The sequence below is a fragment of the Chiloscyllium punctatum genome, chromosome 18 (genome assembly GCF_047496795.1).
Source record: "Chiloscyllium punctatum isolate Juve2018m chromosome 18, sChiPun1.3, whole genome shotgun sequence".
In the NCBI taxonomy this organism is placed as follows: Eukaryota; Metazoa; Chordata; class Chondrichthyes; order Orectolobiformes; family Hemiscylliidae; genus Chiloscyllium; species Chiloscyllium punctatum.
This window is the reverse complement of record NC_092756.1, coordinates 77,881,101-77,902,835: the sequence shown is the minus strand read 5'-3', so window position 1 is coordinate 77,902,835 and position 21,735 is coordinate 77,881,101. Positions and strand designations below refer to the sequence as shown.

Here is a 21,735-nt window from a genome sequence, read left to right as displayed (position 1 = left end):
CCACACTGACCCTCTGAAGAACAACCCACCCAGACCCACTCCCCTACACCTAACACTACGGGCAATTTAGCATGGTCAATTCAGGTAACCTGCACATCTTTGGATTGTGGGAGGAAACTGGAGCACTAGGAGGAAACCCACATAGACATAGGGAGAATGTGCAAACTCCACACAAACAGTTGCTCAAGGCGGGAATTGAACCCGGGTCCCTGGCACTGTGAGGCAGCAGTGCTAACCACTGAGTCACCGTGCCGCCAACTTCTCTGCCCAACTTTCTAGCTGATCTAAATCTTGGTGCATTCTTTGACAACCTTCCTAACTGCTAATCCGATTGTCAAGTTGTCTGCAAACTTACTAATCAGACCACCTACATTTTCATCCAAATCATTTATATATTTTATACATAACAGGGGTCCCAACACTGATCTTTGTGGAATACCATTGGTCACAGATCTTTGGGCAGAAAAACACTACTCCACAACTACCCCCTGTTCTTTTATGACCAAGTCAACCTGTATCCAACTTACCAACTCACAATGGATCCCGTATCTTTTAATCTTTTGGATCAGAAACCATGAGGAACCCTGGAAAATGCTTTAGTAGTCTATATAAGCAACATTTACTGCTCTATTTTCATAAATATACTTAATGATCCAGTCTGCAAAGTTCTCTGGAGTAAGGAATTCGCAAGATTCACCACCCTCTAAGTGGGGAAATTCCCTCTTATCTCAGTCCTAAATGGCTTACTCCTTATTCTGAGATTTGTCTCCTGGTTCTAGTCCCCTGCCTCAGCTAAAGGAAACATCCTTCCAGCATTTTATCCTGAGGAGCCATTTAATCATTTTGAATAAAAGCAAATTACTGCGGATGCTGGAATCTGAAACCAAAAGAGAAAACGCTGGAAAATCTCAGCAGGTCTGGCAGCATCTGTAAGGAGAGAAAAGAGCTGATGTTTCGAAACCTGTTGAGATTTTCCAGCATTTTCTCTTTTGGTTTAATCATTTTGAATGCTTCAATGAAGTCAACTTTCATTCTTCTCTTTCTAGCATCTCTCCAATTATGTAAGGTTAGGGAAGGAGGGCGATATGTTAATGTCTGACTAATTACTCGATTAAGTTTCTTAATGCCTTAATTTAAGGTTAAGATGATATGGATGGTACCTAGTCATTGTTTGAGTGCTTGTGATACTGGAAAGAGCTTTAAAATAGAGTAGTCAATAAACTCAACCCAGAATGGAAGATGTCTTAGTTTTATGTCTTACCAAGTGGCTTGGATCCAGATTGACACCACAGATACAACAATAACATCTAAGATTAAAAAGTAGAGGGGTGAAGTAATATGGAACATAACACAAACAAAACAGGTAAAACAGCTGCTAGCTTCAGCCTTTAATGAAATCATGGTTGATCTTTCACCTGAGCTCCACTTTCCAGTTCTACTCCTATGTCCCTTGCTCATTCAGTATCCAACAATCTACTAAGGTCTGATTTGATAACTGCACAGGCATATCATCTGATGGAGAGAATTCCAAAGATTCACAACGCTTGCAGTGAATGAACTTCTCTTCATCACACAACTAAGCTCACTAATTTGTTCTGTATCTGTGACCCCTAATTCTAGATTCCTCAGCCATGGAAACATCATCCCACTGTCCACCTATTTAGAGAAGATGGTAGTATGATAATGTCACTGAACAAGTAATCCAGACTTCCAGGCTGATACCTGGGGATTTGGATTCAAATCCCACCATGGCAGATGGATGGCAGATGCTAACTATGTACCCAGTATTGATTGTCTAAACATCCACATGGTTCACTAATATCCTTCAAGGAAGAAAATCTGCATGTTTACCTCGTCTGGTCTTCATGTGATATCACACACGTGTTGATGATGAACTGCCCTCTGAAATGGCCAAGCGGTCCACTCGGTTCAAGGACATTAAGGATGGGCAATAAATGCTGCCTTGCAGTGACATCCACATTCGTTAAATGAAGTTAGAAAAGCCCTATGGAGTCTCTTAAGAATTTAATGTATTTTGATTAGGATTACCTCTTATTGTAGACTTCTCAATTGCTCCATAGGACAGGAGAACTAGGAATGCCCTCTGAGGGAAGTACATCTTTCCTTGGATAAAGAGACTAAAACTACATACAATACTTGAGGTGTGGTGTCACCAATGCCTTGTTTAATTGCAGTTAGACTCCTGCTCTTAAAAGAATTGATAACCAGATGGCACAGTTTTAAATTGTTTTGTAATAGAGGCAAGTGTAATGTGAGAAAAAAAGATTTTCACTCTGTGAGTAGTTAGGGTTTGGAATGCACTTCCTGGAATGGGTTGTGATAGTTTCCATTGAGGCATTCAAGCGGGAGTTGTATGCTTATTTACATAGGAACAATGAGAAGGATTATAGGGAAAGGCAAGAATTTGGCATGAAGTCAAAATGCTTAGTGCAGACACAATGGTCCAGATGGCATCCCCCCCTCTGTATTGTAACAATTCTGTGATTCCGTGAAATAAGGATGGTTTCTCTAAAGGAAACGAGTGAATCAAATGGGCTCTTATAATAATTAATGATAGCTTTATATCACTATTCCTGATACAGTATCAGATTTCATGAGTAGAATTTAAATTTATAAATTTGAACCTGTAACTCTGGGGCAGTAGCCCAGTGGCACCACCAGTACGCCAGTGTTTCACCCAGTTAATGCTACCATTGATTAGGAAGAGTATAAGAAATAGAAAGATAGATGGGGGAATGGAGTCAGGTTGTGTGCACAACTGACACAGTCAGAGGCTCCTGCAACTACAATGATGGTAGAAAATTACGCCAATCTAATTCTGATGCTTTTTGCAAAGAGTGAAAAATCCTAAGAACGCAAACTCCACTTTCAGGATGGTGATGGATTGAGGAAGAAGAGTGAGTTCCTTGGCTAAGAGTCTGAGTGAAAACGCTGAGAATTGGAAAAATAGAGACGCCCTTGATTTCTTGTTTTCTCAGATCAGTTTTTGAGTGGATAAACCTCCCTTGTCCATGTGACAGGAAGCTGAAGAAACTACCCATTTATTGTCATCATCCTGCACCAAGGAGGACCTAAGGATTCTCTCACTTGCTCCCTGTTCAGGATCTTACTGATTTCCTGCCCAAGAGATCTCACTCTCCCCCGTCTCAGGTAACATCCATCGTGCCTTTGAGGAATAGGTTAGTCATACAGCCAAACAGCATAGAAACAGGCTCTATGGCCAAGTATGTCTACGCTGACCAACAAACACCAAACTATACTTTTCCCATTTACCTGCAATGGGTCCATAGCCTACTATGCCATGGTATTTTAAGTGCTCATCCAGATGCTTCTTAAATGTTGTGAGAATACCTACCCCACCACCTGTTGAGGTAGTATTTTCCATGTTTCTACCACCTTTTGGGTGAAAATGTTTTTCTTCAAATCTCCTCTAAACCACTTGCTCATCACCTTGACATGTCTGCCATGGGGAAGCGATTCGCATGATCTACCCTGACTATCCCACTCAAACTTTTGTATACCTCAATGAGATGCCCCCTCAGCTTCCTCTACTCCAAGAAAAACAACACCAAGCTATCCAGTTTCTCCAAATAACTCAAACGTTGCATCCCAGGCAACATCCTAGTGAATCTCCTTTGCATCCTAGGTATTTTCTACTGCAGGCAGACCCACCGCCTCCCCTTCTGAAGGTCCGAAGGCTTCTGCCAGTATTTGACACCCATTGTCTGTTCAGTTACCCTAGAGCCAATCATAGTTTTTGGCAGGCTGATGGCTTTTGTCATTGATAACTGGTCACCACTCCAAAAACCAATCAGCTAATTGTTGCCTGCAGAATTTCATTTTGTACACATCCATTTGTTGCATGATTGTTCCCAACCTAGTGACCCTGTTAATACCTTTCCAGTACAATAAAACTGCTAGCAATTCCACGCAGTATAGGGTTACCCCAGAGATCCAATCATGACATGACATCAGTGCATCAACTCGATTACAAATGACAGCACATAGAGTCATAGAGATGTACAGCACCGAAACGACCCTTCAGTCCAACTCATCCATGGTGACCATATATTCTAAATTAATCTAGTCCCATTTGCCAGCACTTGGCCCATATCTCTTATTCATATACCCATCCAGATGCCTTTTAGATGTTGTAATTGTACAAGGCTCCACCACTTCCTCAGGCAGTTTATTCCATACACTCACCAAACTCTGCATAAAAAAGTTGCCCCTTAGGTCCCCTTTTAAATCTTTCCCCTCTCATCATAAACCTATCTAGTTTTGGACTCCCCTGCCCCAGGAAAAAGACCCTGTCCTTTTACCCTATCCATGCCTTTCATGATGTCATAAACCTCTATAAGGTCACTGCTCAGCCTCTGACGCTCCAAGGAAAACAGTCCCAGCCTATTCAGCATTTCCCGATAGCTCAAATCCTCCAACCCTGGCAACATCCTTATAAATCTTTTCTGAACCCTTTTAAGTTTCACAACACCATTCCAATAGGAGGGAAACCAGAACTGCACACAATATTCCAAAAGTGGTCTAACCAATGTCCTGTACAGCTGCAACATGACCTCCCAACTCCCGTACTCAATGCTCTGACCAATAAAGCATACCAAATGCCTTCTTCACTATCCTATTTACATGAGACTTCACTTTCAAGGAGCTATGAACCTGCACTCCAAGGTCTCTTTGTTCAGCAGTACTCTCCAGGACCTTATCATTAAATGTATAAGTCCTGCCCTGATTTGCCTTTCCAAAATACAGCACCCTGCATTTATCAAAATTAAACTCCATCTGCCACACTTTGGATCAGTGGCCCCTTTGAATAAGATCCCATTGTAATCTGAAATAACCTTCTTCACTGTCCACTACACCTCCAATTTTGGTGTCATTTGCAAACTTACTAACCATACCTTCTATGTTCACATCCAAATAATTCACATAAATGATGAAAAGGACTGGATCCAGCACCGATCCTTGTGATACTCCACTGATCACAGGCCTCCAGTCTGAAAGGCAACCCTCCACAACCACCTTTGAGCCAGTTCCATATCCAAATGGCTAGCTCTCCCTCTACTCCATGTGATCTAACTTTTTAAAATAGTCTATCATGAGGAAGCTTGTTGAACACCTTACTGAAGTCCACATAGATCACATCCACCACTCTGCCCTCAACCTCATCAATCCTCTTTGTTACTTCTTCAAAAGACTCAATCAACTTGGTAAGACATGATTTCCTACACACAAGGCCATGTTGACTATCCCTAATCAGTCCTTGCCTTTCCAAATACATGAAATCCTGTCCCTCAGGATATCCTCCAACAACTTGGCCACCACTGATTTTAGGCTCACCGGTCTATAGTTCACTGGCTTTTCCTTACCACCTTTCTGAAATAGTGGCACCATGTTAGCAATCTCAAGACTTATAGCACCTCACCTGTGACTATCAATGATAGGAATATCTCAGCAAAGGACCCAGCAATCACTTCCCTAGCTTCCCACAGAGTTCTAGGGTACACCTGATCAGGTCCTGGGGATTTATCCTTTTTTTTTAAAATGCATTTTAAGACATCCAGCACCTCCTCCTCTGTAATATGGACATTTTTCAAGCTGTCACCATCTAATTCCCCATATTCTATATCTTCCATGTCCTTTTCCACAGTGAACACTGATGCAAAATACTTGTTTGGTATCTCCCCCACCTCCTGCGGCTCCACACATAGGCTGCCTTACTAAACTCTGGGGTGCTCTATTCTCTCCCTACTTAGCTTTTGTCCTTAATGTATTTATAAAATCCCTTTGGAATTCTCTTTAACCCTATTTGCCAATCTTTTAAAATAATTTCTAAGGGTTCTTTAATGGGATGTGGGTATCACTGCCTGTTGCCCTTGAGAATGTAGTGTTGAGCCACTTTTTTGAACTCTGCAGTTTATGAATTGTAGGGACACTCACAGTGCTGTTAAGGCGAGAGGGTTCCAGGATTTTGACCTGTTATCTGTAAAAAGGTGATAGAAAGAGCAGGGTAGGGTGTCACATGGTGCTCATCACCAGTGTCAGTATATCTGGATGGGGGGGAAATCATTGACTGAGTAACCTGTTCATCTGGATGTCCAAAGCAACCAATTAGATGCGTGGACTATCTTGGATGGTAGGTTATTTGGTCAATGACTGGCATTGTTCAAAGCAATAGCAATCATTGGCTGAATAGGTCATGGTTGATTATGCAGTTCCTCCTTTCTTACTTAACTAATTTTGAGACTTGTGTGAGGACTATTCTCTTGGAACTTTCTTCACTTTAAACCTGGCTTTTGCCTACTGGACTAGAAGGTAACCTCAGGTGCCTAGTTCCTTACTTCTACAGCCAGTGACCTTTCCAGACCTCCTCCTGTGATGATGTGGCTCTGGATCAGGTCCTATCCACACTACCTCTGCAACGGTGTGAAGTTGTTCCTTCCTCAAATTCCTCATTGTAACGGTGTGGCCCTGGTTTCACTTTGCCTGCTTATTAGTGTAAAGTTCCTTGAACAACTTCATAAAAGCACTTCTTCTGTAACCAGCAATACTTCATGATGATCACATGGCCAAACTGAAGCTCCATTTTGAAGTATTTGAGATCCAGCAGAAGGTTCAAGCCCCACCTTCCCCAGACACGTTATTATGTAACTGAAGAGTTAATTAAGACTATCTAGAAGATATGTCAGACCAGTATGTGTCATTCACAGTTTTACTGGTTTTCCTTTTAGGGTCTGAGCAAATTTTGTAGTTAATGTTGTTAGATTAGGAGTTCTGACATTCAATTTGTACTTAAAGTTCTTTACTGCCAAGGATTTGATGCAGGGACTTGGAGGGACAATTGGATGCTGTCAAATGGAGTTTGCAGCTCATGGACAACCTCTGGCACAAAGTGTGCCAGCTGGCCAGAAGGCTGGATGCCACATTAGTGAGGGGTGAGTTACACAAAGATATGCAGAGCAGGCAAGTCACGTCATCAATCCAAAGCATCACTGATCTGACACCATTATTACCAACCTACAGCAATGGGTTTTAAAGGTATCCTCTCCCCTCCAGCTGGTACCTCTCCTCTCAACCTCCACACGTTTTCAATGGCATAAAGGACCATGCTCATTCCAGTGTGAGTTGTCTTTCATCAAACTACTTGCAGGTCAGTTGCTGGTGTATTTCCTCTGGCTGTTGCTGCAATTTAACTGTCTCCTTGAGTCCGTGCTCTAAGTGGGTTTAATGACCAGATTGTGCAGTGACTCTGTTTTTACTGATTGGAGCTTAGGCCTGCAAACTGTGAAGTCTAAAGCTGAAACTACTGATACTGTGGTTGTATGATGTCAGCAATTGGATACCATCACAAATCTGGTTAACAGAAATGGAAGGGAGGGCAGAGGTGCAAAAATGTGGCAAGACATTGTTTCGAGTTGGCAGCACCGCTGCAGAAAAGGTAGATAATGCTATCGTGAGTTCACATGAAAATTTGCCTTCTTCTCTAGTACTTTGGAAACCAGAGAAGAACATTTTACAAATAAGGTAAAGGACAAAACAAATGCGAAAGAGATGGCATAAAAAACACTGCAATTCCTCCACCACAGCTTCTTAACGCTGGAGCACGACTTGAAAATGCCTCCAGACACAGGATTTTGTCCGAATTGGCCCTCAATCACAATCAAATCAAACAGCCTCAGACTACAGAGGCCAATCAGTTCCAGCTTCGGTTTAATAGTGAAAAAATTCAAATAGTGAAGTTTAAGAGATGAGACTGGCTGGTTTTCAGATCTGATACACTGACTACATTGTTTCGCTTCCCTTGCTGGCTGTTTGCTGCAAAGGTAACTCTGACATCCAATCCTCCTTCTTCAGCAGCTTGTGGATTTGGTAGAGTTGACATGGAAGAAACTCTATCGTCTTCTTCCAGCATGGGAAACAGAAATGATTGTAAAGTGCTAACTTGAATGGTGTTGTGTCTGACAGGTCTGATATTGATATGAGTTAATGCAAAAACATCCAGACGGAAACAGATAAATGCTGAGTAAGTTGTGAGTACTCCTCAATGCCACTTTCACAATGGGAGAATGAGAACTTTCTTTTCAGGAGTGGGTGAAACCGAATAGCTGATGTTAATAATGATCATTTTTGGGCTTAATTGAAGTGCAATCTCAGCACAAACATGTAACTAAGGCAAAAGAAGGTTGGAAATCAGCAAAGTGACTTCAAGCTTACAATTTGACTTATTCTTCACAAAGTGAATTTATTCATATCTTTGCTAAGACGGTCAAATCTTTCATCTAAGGGAATGTGAAAATGTGAAAGATTTTTCAATAATGGTTGGTGCTGTTCCAGGTATATCACACATTGGGCAAAGTGCTTTTATCTGGAGTTACTTAACACTTCTGATGTTTGCAAAATTCAAGAGTCGTTTTATTCATTCACTGCTAACAACGAGAAGAGTGACATTAAGATTTAAACTAATATTTAGAAAAGTGACAGTCATATTTGAAGACTGTAGTGGCCAGAGATAAGACACTGGCAGCAACGTGTCTGGTGCTTTCACCAATATTCAGAGTGAAACTCAGGAGAACTCTTTTTGCAGTGACCAGTATTGTGGTTGCCAATCTCTAAACATGTGTGATCTGGATTCTGCTTCTTGCTGCAAAAAGGTAATGAACTTGTTCTTAGGATGGTGCAAACTGTCAGGTCCAAACTGGTGGGATATTTGCAAAAGCCATGTTGATGCATCTCTCCAAGGTGTATTGGAGAATCTATGATCAGACATGGTTGCCAGTGTCTGGCCCATTGCCCATCACCTGACAGGCATTCATATTGTCCTCAAGGACATCTTGAAGCTAAACAGTTTGACATAAGGCCAAGCTGGAAATGGTGAGTGCTACCAGTTATGCATCACCTTTCCAAATGTGTTTTGATCACAACCTTCAGTTTAAAAAGTGCTCACTGCAATGAAACTAGGTGATACAGGCTCAGAATTCTACTACTAACATTGAGATTCACAAGTTGGAGGACCCTGGGATTTTTAAAATTCATTCATGGGATGTGGGAATCATTGGCTGGCCCTAGTTGCCCCTGAGAAGGTGATGGTGAGCTGATTCCTTGAGCCACTGTAAATTTACATGTGCTGTAAATGGACCCACAATGGAGTTCAAGGGTTTTGATCCAACAACAATGAAGGAACAGCAATATACTTCCAAATCAGGATGGTATGTGCCTTGGAGGGTTAAACGTACGTTCCATATATCTGCTGCCTTTGTCTTTCTTGGTGGTAGTGGTCATAGAGCATGGCCATGCCCTCCAGGTTTCCCAAACTAAACTTGTCCCACTTTGGGTTTGGAAGGTGCTGGCTAAGAAACCTTGGTGAATTTCTGCAATTCAGCTTTGTAGTTGGCACACACTGCTCTATCGAGCATTGGTGGTGAAGGGAGTGGATGAATGTGGTTGTGGTACCAATCAAATCAGGTGCTCTGTCCTGGATGGTGTCAAGCTTCCTGAGTAATGTTGGAGTTCACTCATCTAGGCAAGTGAGAAGTATCCCATCATACTCCTGATATGTGCCTTGCAGATGTTGAGCAGGCTGTGGGGAATCAGGGGTGAGTTACTCGCTGCAGGCTTCCCAGTTTCTGAGCTGGTCTTTCAGCCATAGTCTGGATTAGTGGTGCTGGAAGAGCACAGCAGTTCAGGCAGGATCCAAGTAGCTTCAAAATCGACGTTTCGGGCAAAAGCCCTGATGAAGGGCTTTTGCCTGAAACGTCAATTTCAAAGCTACTTGGATGCTGCCTGAACTGCTGTGCTCTTCCAGCACCACTAATCCAAAATCTGGTTTCCAGTATCTGCAGTCATTGTTTTTACCTTTCAGCCATAGTATTCAGATAGCTAGTCCAGTCCAGTTTCTGGTCAATGGTAACCCCCAGGATGTTGGTTTTTTAAATACTTTGAGAAATTGAAGGCCTATAATTTATAGGGACGCGGAATTGGTTTCAATTGGCTTGGGCATTCATTAATTTCTGTCAGAAGCTTATTACAAGAAAATAAGTACTTTTTTAATGTAAGTAAACCAGGTACTGACACTGTAGTTCCAGAAACAATGGCATTTCCCATATTCAAAAGAAGAATTTTATAAGGTCGTACACAAAGTGAGTGAAGGAGCAAATCACAAGTTGTTAGTCAACTTTTTGGATAAGCAATCAGTTTAACTTTAGAATCACAGAATCCTTGTAGTGTGGAATCAGGCCATTTGGTCCATCGAATTCACACCAACCCTTCAAAGGGTATCCTACCCTGATCCACTCGCCCTACCCTAAACCCTGTAACCCTGCATTTGTCATGACCAATCCACCTAACTGCACATCTTTGGATTGTGGAGTGGGGGGGGGGGGGAACTGGAGCACTTGAAGGAAACCTACGCAGACTTGGAGAATATGCAAACTCTACACAGACAGTTGCCCCAGGGTGGAATCAAACTCTGATCCCTAGCACTGTGAGGCAGCAGGGTTAAACAATGAGCCACTGTGCCACCCCTTTCTTGGGCTTTTGAAAAACTGAGATTATTATAACTGACTGCAAGAAATTTTCTAAACTCCAGTAACATAGTCCTAACTGATCGAATCTTTCTTAACACAACAGTCCTGCCATTGCAGGAATCAGTCCAGTAAACCTTTACTGCACTCCGTTTGTAGCCAGTAGGTCCTTACATTTTAGATTACATTACAGTGTGGAAACAAGGCCCTTTGGCCCAACAAGTCCACACTGACCCGCCGAAGCGCAACCCACCCATACCCCTACACTTGCCCCTTACCTAACACTACGGGCAATTTAGCATGGCCAATTCACCTGACCTGCACATCTTTGGACTGTGGGAGGAAACCAGAGCACCTGGAGGAAACCCACGCAGACACAGGGAGAACGTGCAAACTCCACACAGTCGCCTGAGGCGGGAATTGAACCCAGGTCTCTGGCGCTGTGAGGCAGCAGTGCTAACCACTGTGCCACCGTGCCACCCACAAGAAAATAATACGAGCTGGCATGTTAGGAAAAATATAATTGCATGAGGTATAGCATCTAAAGACAATTCACAGAGCAGATGTGAGTGAAGTCACTATCTCCCCTTTGCCTTCTGAACAAAATCACAAAGCTGAAGTTGAAAGAATTATTTCTCAATAAATGCATTGCTTTGCTTATTTTTCTAAGAGTATCTGTGACTCTTCCTTTAGCTGGGAGGTCTGAAAGTATGGTGAAGCTGATTAAGAATCAATTGAGGTGCCCCATAAAACAAGAAATATTAGTTAATGTATAATTTTAGCTATCGCTGGTGAAATGTTACTTATTATAATGCTATCGATCCATTTCTCGTATTATTTTCTTGTGAATAAAACTGGCTTCTATTTAAATATTTACTGTTAGTCCTTTATTTGCAAATGTTGATAGCTAAGTTTTGTTTCAAATAATATTTTTTCAAATAAAATTTAAGGACCTACTGGCTACAAAAGGAGTGCAATAAAGGTTTACTGGTCTGATTCCTGAGATGGCAGGACTGTTGTGTGAAGAAAGATTCGATCAGTTAGGACAATGTTCAGTGGAGTTTAGAATAATGAGGGGGATCTCAGACAAATGTGTAACATTCTAACAGGACTAGACAGGATAAACACAGGAAGCGTGTTCTTGATGTGTGGGGTGTTCAGAACCAGAAATCACAGTCTAAGGATATGGGATAGGCCATTTAGGTCTGAAATGAGAAGAAATTTCTTGACATTGAATGTTCTGAAGGAGTGAAATACAGCTGTTAAGCTTAGGGGATCAAATGGTATGGAGTAGAAGCAGGAACAGAGACGGAGATGCATGATCAGCCCTGATCATAGTGAATGGTGGAACAGTCTTGAAGGTCGAATGGCCTACTCCTGCTCCTACTTTATAGGTTTCCCAAATTTCAAATTCTTTTTCTAATCTGTGAATTTTCAGTATGGTTAGTTTCATAGCAACCTAAAAAAAAACTCTGATAGGGCGTTCATTTTGTCATTAAGAACAGAACTGCACCAGCATAACATCACTCATGGCGGTAGAAAAATTGCGAACTTTTGGAACACATTTTTCATTTGTTCATGGCAAGTGGGCTTCCCTTTTTGACCTGGAGAAAGTGAACTACCTTTTGAACCACTGTAGTCCACAGGGTGTACGTGCACACAAGGGGCTGTCAGAGAAGGAATTCCAGAATTTTGACTCAGTGACACTGAAGGAATTATGATATATTTCTGAGTCAGGATGACTTGTGACTCGGAAAGGAACTTGCAGATGGTGGTTTTTCTGTGTACCTGCTGTCCTTGCCCCTCTAAGTGGTAGAGGTTGTGGGTTTGGAAGGTGCTGTCAAAGGAGTCTTGGTGATTTGCTGCAGTGCATCTTGTGGATGGTACACTCTACTGCTACTGTGCAGTGGTGGTTTCAAGAGAGTGAATGTTGAAGGTGGTAGATGTGGTGCTAATCAAGTATGCTGCTTTCAAAAAGCTTGCCACTATCCAGGAGATTGTTGTTCGAGTTGCACTGATCCAGGCACTTATAAGTTATAATCTATACATAGTCAAGAGGATAATATGAATACATCCACACTTGGTCAACATTCTCCGTACAAACTGCTATTGAATTGCAGGTAGCACTCTACTGCCCCATCACTAATTATCCTGCAGCCAACCTAATAGGCACACCACTTACGTCAACTTCTCAAAACCCACTCCAGCAAATGCTGTCTTTTGAATGAGATGTTAAACCACGACGCTGTAGGCCCTCAGGTGGGTGTAAAGCCATGGTCGCATTATTGAAAATAGAGAAGTAGAATTCTAAATGACATTTGTCAATCAACCAACAATACGAACAAGAACAGATTACCTTGGAATTCTCAAATTACTATTTGTTGGATTGTGTTATGTGCATTTTCATTGCTGCTATTCCCACATTGCAACAGCAAATAAATGTTAAAAAGTACATCTTTATCTGAACAGCACTTTGGGATATTCAAAGGTCATTAAAGCCACATTATAAATGCATTTTTTTCTGATTCCAATCTTTTCTAACAGGCCTGGCCTCTGGACCCCTGCTAATAAGCCAACGTGCTCAGTTCTGGTCCTATGGAAATAATTTCTGGTATAAAAAGGAAAGCAGCTCTGGAAATCTTATTTCCCAATCAATACCTGGATATTCCTCTGTCACACGAATGGGAATTTAGAGTCCTTTGGAAGAATCCTCAAGGAATTGCTGAGTGAAAAGCACTAACACCATTGTTCAAAGTTACAACTCCTGATGTTTCAATGCTCTGCCCTCCGAACTAAGAGAATTTATCCAGAGAAGGTAGTGGAAGAAGACAGCAACAGGAAAAGGCAGTTAAATAAAATAAACGCTGTCATGGATTCTAACCTGGATTTAGGAGGCGGTGTTTTCATCCAAGTGTTCCTCCTGAGCAGCAGCAAGTGGAAGCAGGAGAAACAGAGCAGACAGTAGAAAACTTGTTAGTAAAACCAATAAAGTATGGCACATTTCCACATCATCTCTTCAAAAGTTAAATCAATTCATGACTGAAATCTATATTTCTGAGGGACTTCATTTACATCACAACTGAGATCCAAACTTCAAAACACTTTATTCAGAATTCTACAAACCCCACACCTTCCCTTCATTCCACATCCCCCATACACCCCTCACCTTCAACCATTTTCCTTCATCCCCCACACACCCTTCCCTTCATCCCCCACACACCCTTCCCTTTCTCCCAACCCTCTCCATTTACCCCACAGTCCCTCACCTCACTCCCACCCACTCTCCTTACCCATGAATCATCCCCTACCCCATCTCTTATCCATTCAACTCCTTCCCCTTACCTCCACCCCAACTCCCTTTTCATATCTCCATTTGACTCCCTCCCCTTAACTCCATCCCAATCCCTTCCTTTACCTTCTCAATTTACCCCCTTGCTCCACCTCACTCTCTTTCCTTACCAATCCAGCTCCCTCCTCTTATCCAGCTTCATATTCCTCTCAGATTTCTCTCTCTTTGTTGATCACTGTTCTCAGTGGCTTGTGCATGGGGACATCCAGATCGTGACTCCCGTCCTGTCCCGAATAGTGAATGTGATAGGCCAGTGGTTCAGGTGGAGATACAGCCTGGCTGTGATAGTGAGCAGTCTAAGGCTTTTGATGTGCTTTTAATGCTCAGCACAGAAATATATGGAAATGTATACCAGAACCAAAATAGTGACTAATAAATGCAGTGGGGAATTCATAGAAACAGGCCCTTCAGCCCAACAAGTCCATGCTGGCTTTCCAAAGAGTAATCCACCCAGACCCATTCCCCCTACCCTATATTTACCCCTGACTAACACATCTAGCCTACACACTATGGGCAATTTAGCACTGCCACTTCACCCACCTTTGGACTGTGGAAGGAAACCAGAGCACCCAGACGAAACTCACGCAGACACAGGGAGAATGTGCAAACTCCACACAGACAGTTGCCCGAGGCTAGAATCGAACCTGGGCCCCTGGTGCTGTAAGGCAGCAGTGCTAACCACTGGGCCACTGTGCCGCTCAGATGAGGATTCTTTAGCCAGAGTGGAAGGAATGTGGAACTTGCTCCAGTTGAGTGTAAAATAGGTGAATAGTGTGGATGTATTTTAAGGGAGCAGTTCGTTTTATTTATTAGTTCACAGGAAACGCACACTACTGGCTGGCATTTATTGGCCAATCTGAAAAGGTGGCGGTGAGCCACCTACATGGATTCCAGTAATGTAGGGACACAGTGTTGATAGGGAGGTAGAAAAGTGCACAATGGAGAAAGGAATACAATATTAATCAGCTGAGATGAAGCAAAGGGGAGGAGGCTCATATGGAGCATAAACACTAGCAGAGACCAGATGGGCACTGGCATGTACCCTATAGCTTACTTTGTCACGTCGGGTACGGTGGTTGGACGAACGTGTATTCGAAGTGCCTCAATCCAGTTCCTCCGAATCCCGGATGTCATTGCTGAAAGGGTATAAATAGACTCTTTTGTCTGAAAGAAGGAAGAAGCTGATGTTAAGAAGACAATGGCAGAGATGTCATGGGCTTAGTTTCGTGGGCTGAGAATGACAGCGGACAGATATTTTCCTGATGGATGCAAAATATACAGTGAAGCTCTTGGGGAGCATTGCTAGGACTACGTCTATTTAGAAAATGCACGACTTACTTGTCTTTGTAAATGGAGGCTCAGGAGGTCTCAGCAGGAGATCAAGGCTATGGAGAGACTCCAGAAGAAATTTACTAGGATGGTATCTGGGATGTGGAACACGCTTTAAGGAGTGAGATTGGAGAATTTAGAATTGGTCTTTAAGATCTGAGAGTGTTTAGAAGTGACCTATTAGCGGCTTTCAAATCCATGAGAGGTTTAAATTAAGAAAGTGTGAAGTAATTATTTTCTCTAGTAATTGGTCAATAACCAGAAGAGTCTTAAATTTACAATGATTGACCACGAGAGTCGAAGGCAAATGAGGAGAAATCCGTTTGCACAGATGTATTGGTTAAGATCTGGTTGATGGAATCAAATTTCATTAGAAATTTTAAAAGGCTGTTAAGATTTCTTTACCTCAATCTGTTTAGACATTCATCTGGATCGGGTGGGACTAGAACTTGTGCCAGATGTAGGGATTTCCCCACTCCACCCCAGTCCCGAATCAACCTGTTCAGAAATGTTATTACTTACACCTAGACCAGATAGGACTTGAACCTAGGTCTCCTGGCTTAGAGGTAGGGATACTATCACCAGGCCACAAGAGCACTTGAAAGCTTATTAGATCCATTCTTGATGAGGATAATTTTCAGTGTGTGTTTGTGTGTGTGGGCATGCATCAAATACTAATTAGATTGCTCATTAAAAAAGACCGAAGGGACATGATGAGCTGAATGCCTCTGTTATTCTAAACCATATCATAAGAATCATAAGAGTATAACACATAGGTGCTGAAATAGGCCACTCAGCCCTTCAAGCACACTCCGGTAAGATCATGGTGGATCTGAATGTGGCCTTAACTCTACTTTCCTGCCCCTCCTCTATAACACTTGGTTACCTTATCAACCAAAACTTTTGATAACTCAACCTTGACATATATTCAATGACCCAGCCTCTATTCTTCTCCAGGGAAGAGAATTCTACAGAAAATGAGCCAATGAGAGAAGAAATTCCTCATTTCCATCTTATGTGGAGACCCTTAATTTTAAAGTATGTCCCTTAGTTCTAGGTTTCTGACAAAGGAAAATGTTCTTTAAGCATCTACGCTGTGAACCTCCTCACATAATTGTCTGTATTTCATAAGGACTACCACTCCACCTTGTATAGGCCTCCACCTCCAACTGTTCAACCTTTCCAGATGAACCAATCTCTTCACCTCAGTCCCTTTCTGAACTGCTTCCAAGATGTGTCCATCCTTACTCAAATAGTGCAGTAAAACTGCACACAATACTCCAGGCCTTTCCTATTTTTATGTTCAACCCCACTTTGTTAAAATTTAGCGATGCTGATTCAAACAACAGCCAACAGGACATCTTATTAAGTCCCTATTAATTTGGCAAAATTCAAGCTGTTTTTCATGTTAATTTGCGGACAGTCACTCTGGGCTGACTGATGGTTAATGAGAGCAGGCTGATGGTCACTTGTTGATGGTCAGTGAGGGCAGGTTAATGGTCAGCAGGAACTAAAAATACATATTCAGTTCCCTCTTGAAAGGTTCCGGCATCACTTTGCTCAGACTAAGCCTAAGATTCTGAAGGAACTCGATAAAATGGATACTGAGAGAACATTTCCTCTTGTGGAAGAGAATGGAATTAGTGGACACAGTTTAAATAAGAGGTAACCTTTTTATTTGGAGATGCCACAGAGTCACAGAGATGCACAGCACAGAAACAGATCCTTCGGTCCAACTCATTCATGTCAACCAGATATCCTAAAGAAATCTAGCCCCATTTGCCAGCATTTGGCCTAAATCCGTCTAAAACCTTCCTATTCATGTACCCATCTAGTTGCTTTTTAAATGTTGTCATTGTACCAGCCTCCACCACTTCCTCTGGCAGCTCATTCATACACGCACCACCCTCTGACCCTTAGGTCCCTTTTACATCTTTCCCCTCTCATCTTAAACTACGTCCTCTAGTTTTGGATTCTCCCACTCCAGGGACAAGATCTTGTTTATTTATCCTATCCATGCCCCTCATGACTTTATAAACCTCTATAAGGTCACCCCTCAGTCTCTGATGTTCCAGGGAAAATTGCCCCAGCATAAACCCTCCAACCCTGGCAACATCCTTATAAATCTTCTCTGAACCCTTTCAAGTTTCACAACATGCTTCCTACAGCAGGGAGATCAAAATTGAAAGCAATATTCCAATAGTACCTAACCAATGCCCTATGGAGCTGCAACGTCACCTCCCAACTCCTATACTCCATGCACTGAATAACAAAGGTAAGCATACCAAGTGCCTTCTTCACTATCTTATCCACATGTGATTCCACTTTCAAGGAACTATGAACCTGCACTCCAAGGTCTTTGTTCAGAAACATTCCCTGGGACCTTACAATTAAGTTTCTAAGTCCTGCCCTGACTTGCCTTTCCAAAATGCAGTACCTCACGTTTACCTAAATTAAATTTCATCTGCTGTTCATTGGCTCATCTGACAAAGATCTCTTTGAGATAACCTTCTTTGCTGTCCATTACACCTCCAATTTTGGTGCCATCTGCAAACTTACTAACTATACCTCTTAGCTCACATCTAAATCATTTATATAAATGAAAATTGGTGGATCCTGCACCGATCCTTGTGGTGCACCAGTGATCACAGGCCTTAAATTTGAAAAGCAACCCTCCACTACCAGCCTCTGTCTTCTACCTTCGAGCCAGTTCTGTATCCAAATAGCAACTTCTCCCTTTATTCCGCATGATCTAACTTAACTAACCAGTCCACCGTGGGGAACCTTGTTGAACGCCTTACTTAAGTCCAAAAAGGTCACGTCTACCACTCTGCCCTCATCAATCCTCTTTGTTACTTCTTCAAAAAACTCAACCACGCTAGTGAGACATGATTTCCCACACACAAAGCCATGTTGACTATCCCTATTAGTTCTTGCCTTTCTAAATATATGTAAAACTTGACCCTCAGGATTCTCTCCAACAACTTGCCCACCACCAATGTCAGGCTCACTGGCCTATAGTTCCCTGGCTTTTCCTTATCACCATTCTTAAACAGTGGCACCACTTCAATCTTCTGGCACCTCACCTGGGGCTATCGATGATACAAATATCTCAGCAAGGGGCCCAGCAATCACTTCCCTAGCTTTCCACACAGTTTGAGGGTACACTGGATCAGGTCCTGGGAATGTATCCACCTTTATGCATTTTAAGACATCCAACAATACCTTTTCTGTAATTTGGATGTGAAGGATTATTTTTCTCTTAGACGATCATGGGTCGTCACTTCCCCAGGGAGCAGTGGAAGTGCGGTCACTGAATATTTTGAATTTGGAGTTAGACAGATTCTTGAGAGACAAGGAAGTCAAATGATATCAGAGGTAGTCAGAAAAGTTAAGACCACAATCAGGGCAGCTATGATTTTATCAAAAGGCAGAACAATTTGAGAGGTTAAGTGGCCCACTGCTGTTCATAATTCATGTGCTCACTGTAACTTGCTGTGTTAAAGAAATTATCTGCATACCCCCACCCCTCTGCAGTTCTTATTGTCAATTAACTTTTATCTACGAGTTCTGGTGACTGGTCCTCCTGCCAAGTGGAATCAGTTCTATAGAACAATGCAGGGGCCATTCACTGTGCCAGTGTCCGTTCTTTGGAAAAGCTATCTAATAAGTCCCACTCCCCTCTCTGCCCCGCAAATTGCTATACTTCAATTAATGAAACTGAAATCCCTCATTCTTGGTGCTGTTCTGGCTACTTTCTTTGGCACCCATTTTGAAGTCTCTGAGACCACGTTATCTTCTGGCTCACCCACCGCAGGTGTCCTCCAAAAGAGGATGATATTTGACCAAGGCAGCTATGAAATCAGGGAAGGTTAATGGGTCAAGCAATGTCAATAATGCAGAATATGGGCATTTTATGGCTGGGGGTGGGGGTGGGGGGCTTCAATATTGTGAACAAACTGGAGGGACTCAAATTGGCAGTGCCTGGAGAGGTGGGTGAAGCTGGGGCACAGAATAGTGTTTTAAGCCTTTAAATAGTACAATTGAAATTGACAATTATTCAGACAGAGAAGAATGAAGAATACATCTAAAGAGTTTGAAGTCAGAGCAATAGCCTTGAATGCAAACTCTGGACCAAGTGTCTCATTCTACCAGTTATTCGTATTATTCACATAGGTTGCAGCAACAAGCAAGAACAAGTTCAGAAGAAGGAGTGACCAGGAAAACTGGCTGATGAATTGGCAGCTCTTTGGTATAAAAGTGAGATTTACTTCCCACGAGTCACTTGCTGCTTTGCTGTTGTGTGACTTGCAGCATTGCAAATCAAGAGGGCTCAGGATTTCCTTGGATCAACCACCAAAATGTTGAGGAATAGTGGAGGAAGCCATTGGGTCCTGTGCAAATTCCGAGTCAGGATCTCGGGCTTCAAGTTAAACGGGATTGTGGAAAACACCAAGCATACATTGAGAGTTAGAGGAAAGCCTACTCACGTGGATCTGGAACCCATAGTTCCGCTGAACCTGATACTCGGTTACATCATTGCAGCTTCGTAAGTCAATCTCTCCATCCAGATCATTAGCCTGAGAAGACAAGAAGAAAAGTTTGATTAACAGCTCAACTCCACAGTGTCTGATAGATCAGCGTTGGAAGCCAGTGCCATTTGCTAACAGCCAGTCAGCTACAATCCACAAAGTTGCAGTCAGTGTGATGGGTCGAAGTATGTCTATTTTAACATAAGAATTATCAGGATTAAGGATGATGAACTTAGTTCCAAGTACTGATCCATGCTCTGTGATGTTGTGGCCATTATGGAGACTTGGATACCCCCAGGGGCAGGAATAGTTGTTGGATGTTCCAAGGTTTAGATGCTTCAAAAGGAATGGGTGAGGTGGGGAGGGAGGAAAAAAGGGAAGGGCGGGGGGGGGGGGGTAGTGGCATTGCTAATTAGGGATAGTATCACAGCTGCAGAAAGGGAGGCTGTCGAGGAGGGTTGGGTGGAAATCAGAAACAGGAAAGGTGCAGTCACTGAGAGTTTTCTATAGATCCCCCAATTGCAACAGAGACACGGAGGAGCAGACTAGGAGGAAGATTTTGGAAAGGTGCAGAAGTAACAGGGTTGTCGTCATGGGTGACTTTAACTCCCCTAATATTGATTGGAATATCTTTAGTTCAAACAAACAGTTTGGATGAAGCAGTTTTTTTGTCAGGTGTGTCCAGGAAGGATTCCTGACTCAATATGTAGATAGGCTGACTAGAGGGGAGGCCATACTGGATTTGGTGCTTGGCAATGAACCAGACCAGGTGTCAGATCTTTTGGTGGGAGAGCATTTTGGTGATAGTGATCACAACTCCCTGACCTTTACTATAATCATGGAGATGAATAGGAGCAGACAGAATGGGAAAGTATTTAATTGGGGGAAGGGGAATTACAATGCTATTAGGCAGGAACTGGGGCACCCTAAATTAGGAACAGATGTTCTCAGGAAAATGTACGACAGAAATGTGGAGGTTGTTTAGGGAGCACTTGCTGATAGTGCTGGATAGGTTTGTCCCACTGAGGCAAGAAAGGGATGGTAGGGTGAAGGAACCTTGGATGACAAGGGATGTGGAACATCCAGTCAAGAGGAAGAAGCAAGTTTACTTAAGGAGGCAAGAATCAGACAGGGCTCGAGAAGGTTACAAGGTAGCCAGGAAGGAACTGAAGTATGGACTTAGGACAGCTAGAAGGGGGCATGAGAAAGCTTTAATGGGTAGGATTAAGGAAAACCCTAAAGCATTGTACCCTTATGTGAGGAACAAGAGGATGGCCAGAGTGAGGGTAGGGTTGATCAGGGATGGGGAGGGAACTTGTGCCTGGAGTCAGAAGGGACAGGGGAGGTCCTTAATGAATATGTTGCTTCAGTATTCAATAGTGAGAGGGACCTTGTCGTTTGTGAGGACAACATGAAACAGGCCGATATACTTGAACAGGTTCATGTTAAGAAGGAGGATGTGCTGAAAAATTTGAAAACGTAAGGATAGATATGTCCCCTGGGCCAGACGGAATATACCCAAGATTACTACAGGAAGCGAGGGAAGAGATTTCTGCACCTTTGGCGATGATCTTTGCGTCCTCGCTGTCCACTGGAGTAGTGCCAGATGATTGGAGGGTGGAAAATGGTATGCCCTGTTCAAGAAGGGAATAGGGATAATCCTGGGAGTTATAGGTCAGTCAGTCAGTATTATGTCTTGTGTTGGGCAAATTATTGGAGAAGATTCTGAGAGAACAGGATTTATGATTACTTGGAAAACCATAATTTGATTAGAGATAGTCAGCATGGCTTTGAGGGGGGCAGGTCTTGCCTCACAAACCTTATTGAATTATTTGAGGATGTGACAAAACACATTGATGAATGTACAGCAGTGGATGTGGTGTGCATGGATTTTAGCAAGGCGTTTCTTAAGCTTCCCCATGGTAGGCTGATTCAGAAAGTAAGGCATTGGATACAGGGAAATTTGTCT

At 42.6% G+C, this 21,735-nt stretch overlaps 1 protein-coding gene across 6 annotated transcripts in view; it reads right to left on the bottom strand.

Moving 5' to 3' along the window:
* Positions 1 to 21,735, bottom strand: part of triobpb (TRIO and F-actin binding protein b) — a 373,748-nt gene that overhangs the window by 82,672 nt on the left and 269,341 nt on the right. For all 6 annotated transcript variants that reach the window (XM_072588503.1, XM_072588505.1, XM_072588506.1 and 3 more), the window contains 3 exons: positions 19,725 to 19,814; positions 14,960 to 15,069; positions 13,438 to 13,476 (listed from right to left, as the gene is read on the bottom strand). In XM_072588503.1, coding sequence (XP_072444604.1) covers positions 13,438 to 13,476; positions 14,960 to 15,069; positions 19,725 to 19,814 — 239 coding nt within the window. The remainder of the gene's footprint in view (positions 1 to 13,437; positions 13,477 to 14,959; positions 15,070 to 19,724; positions 19,815 to 21,735) is intronic.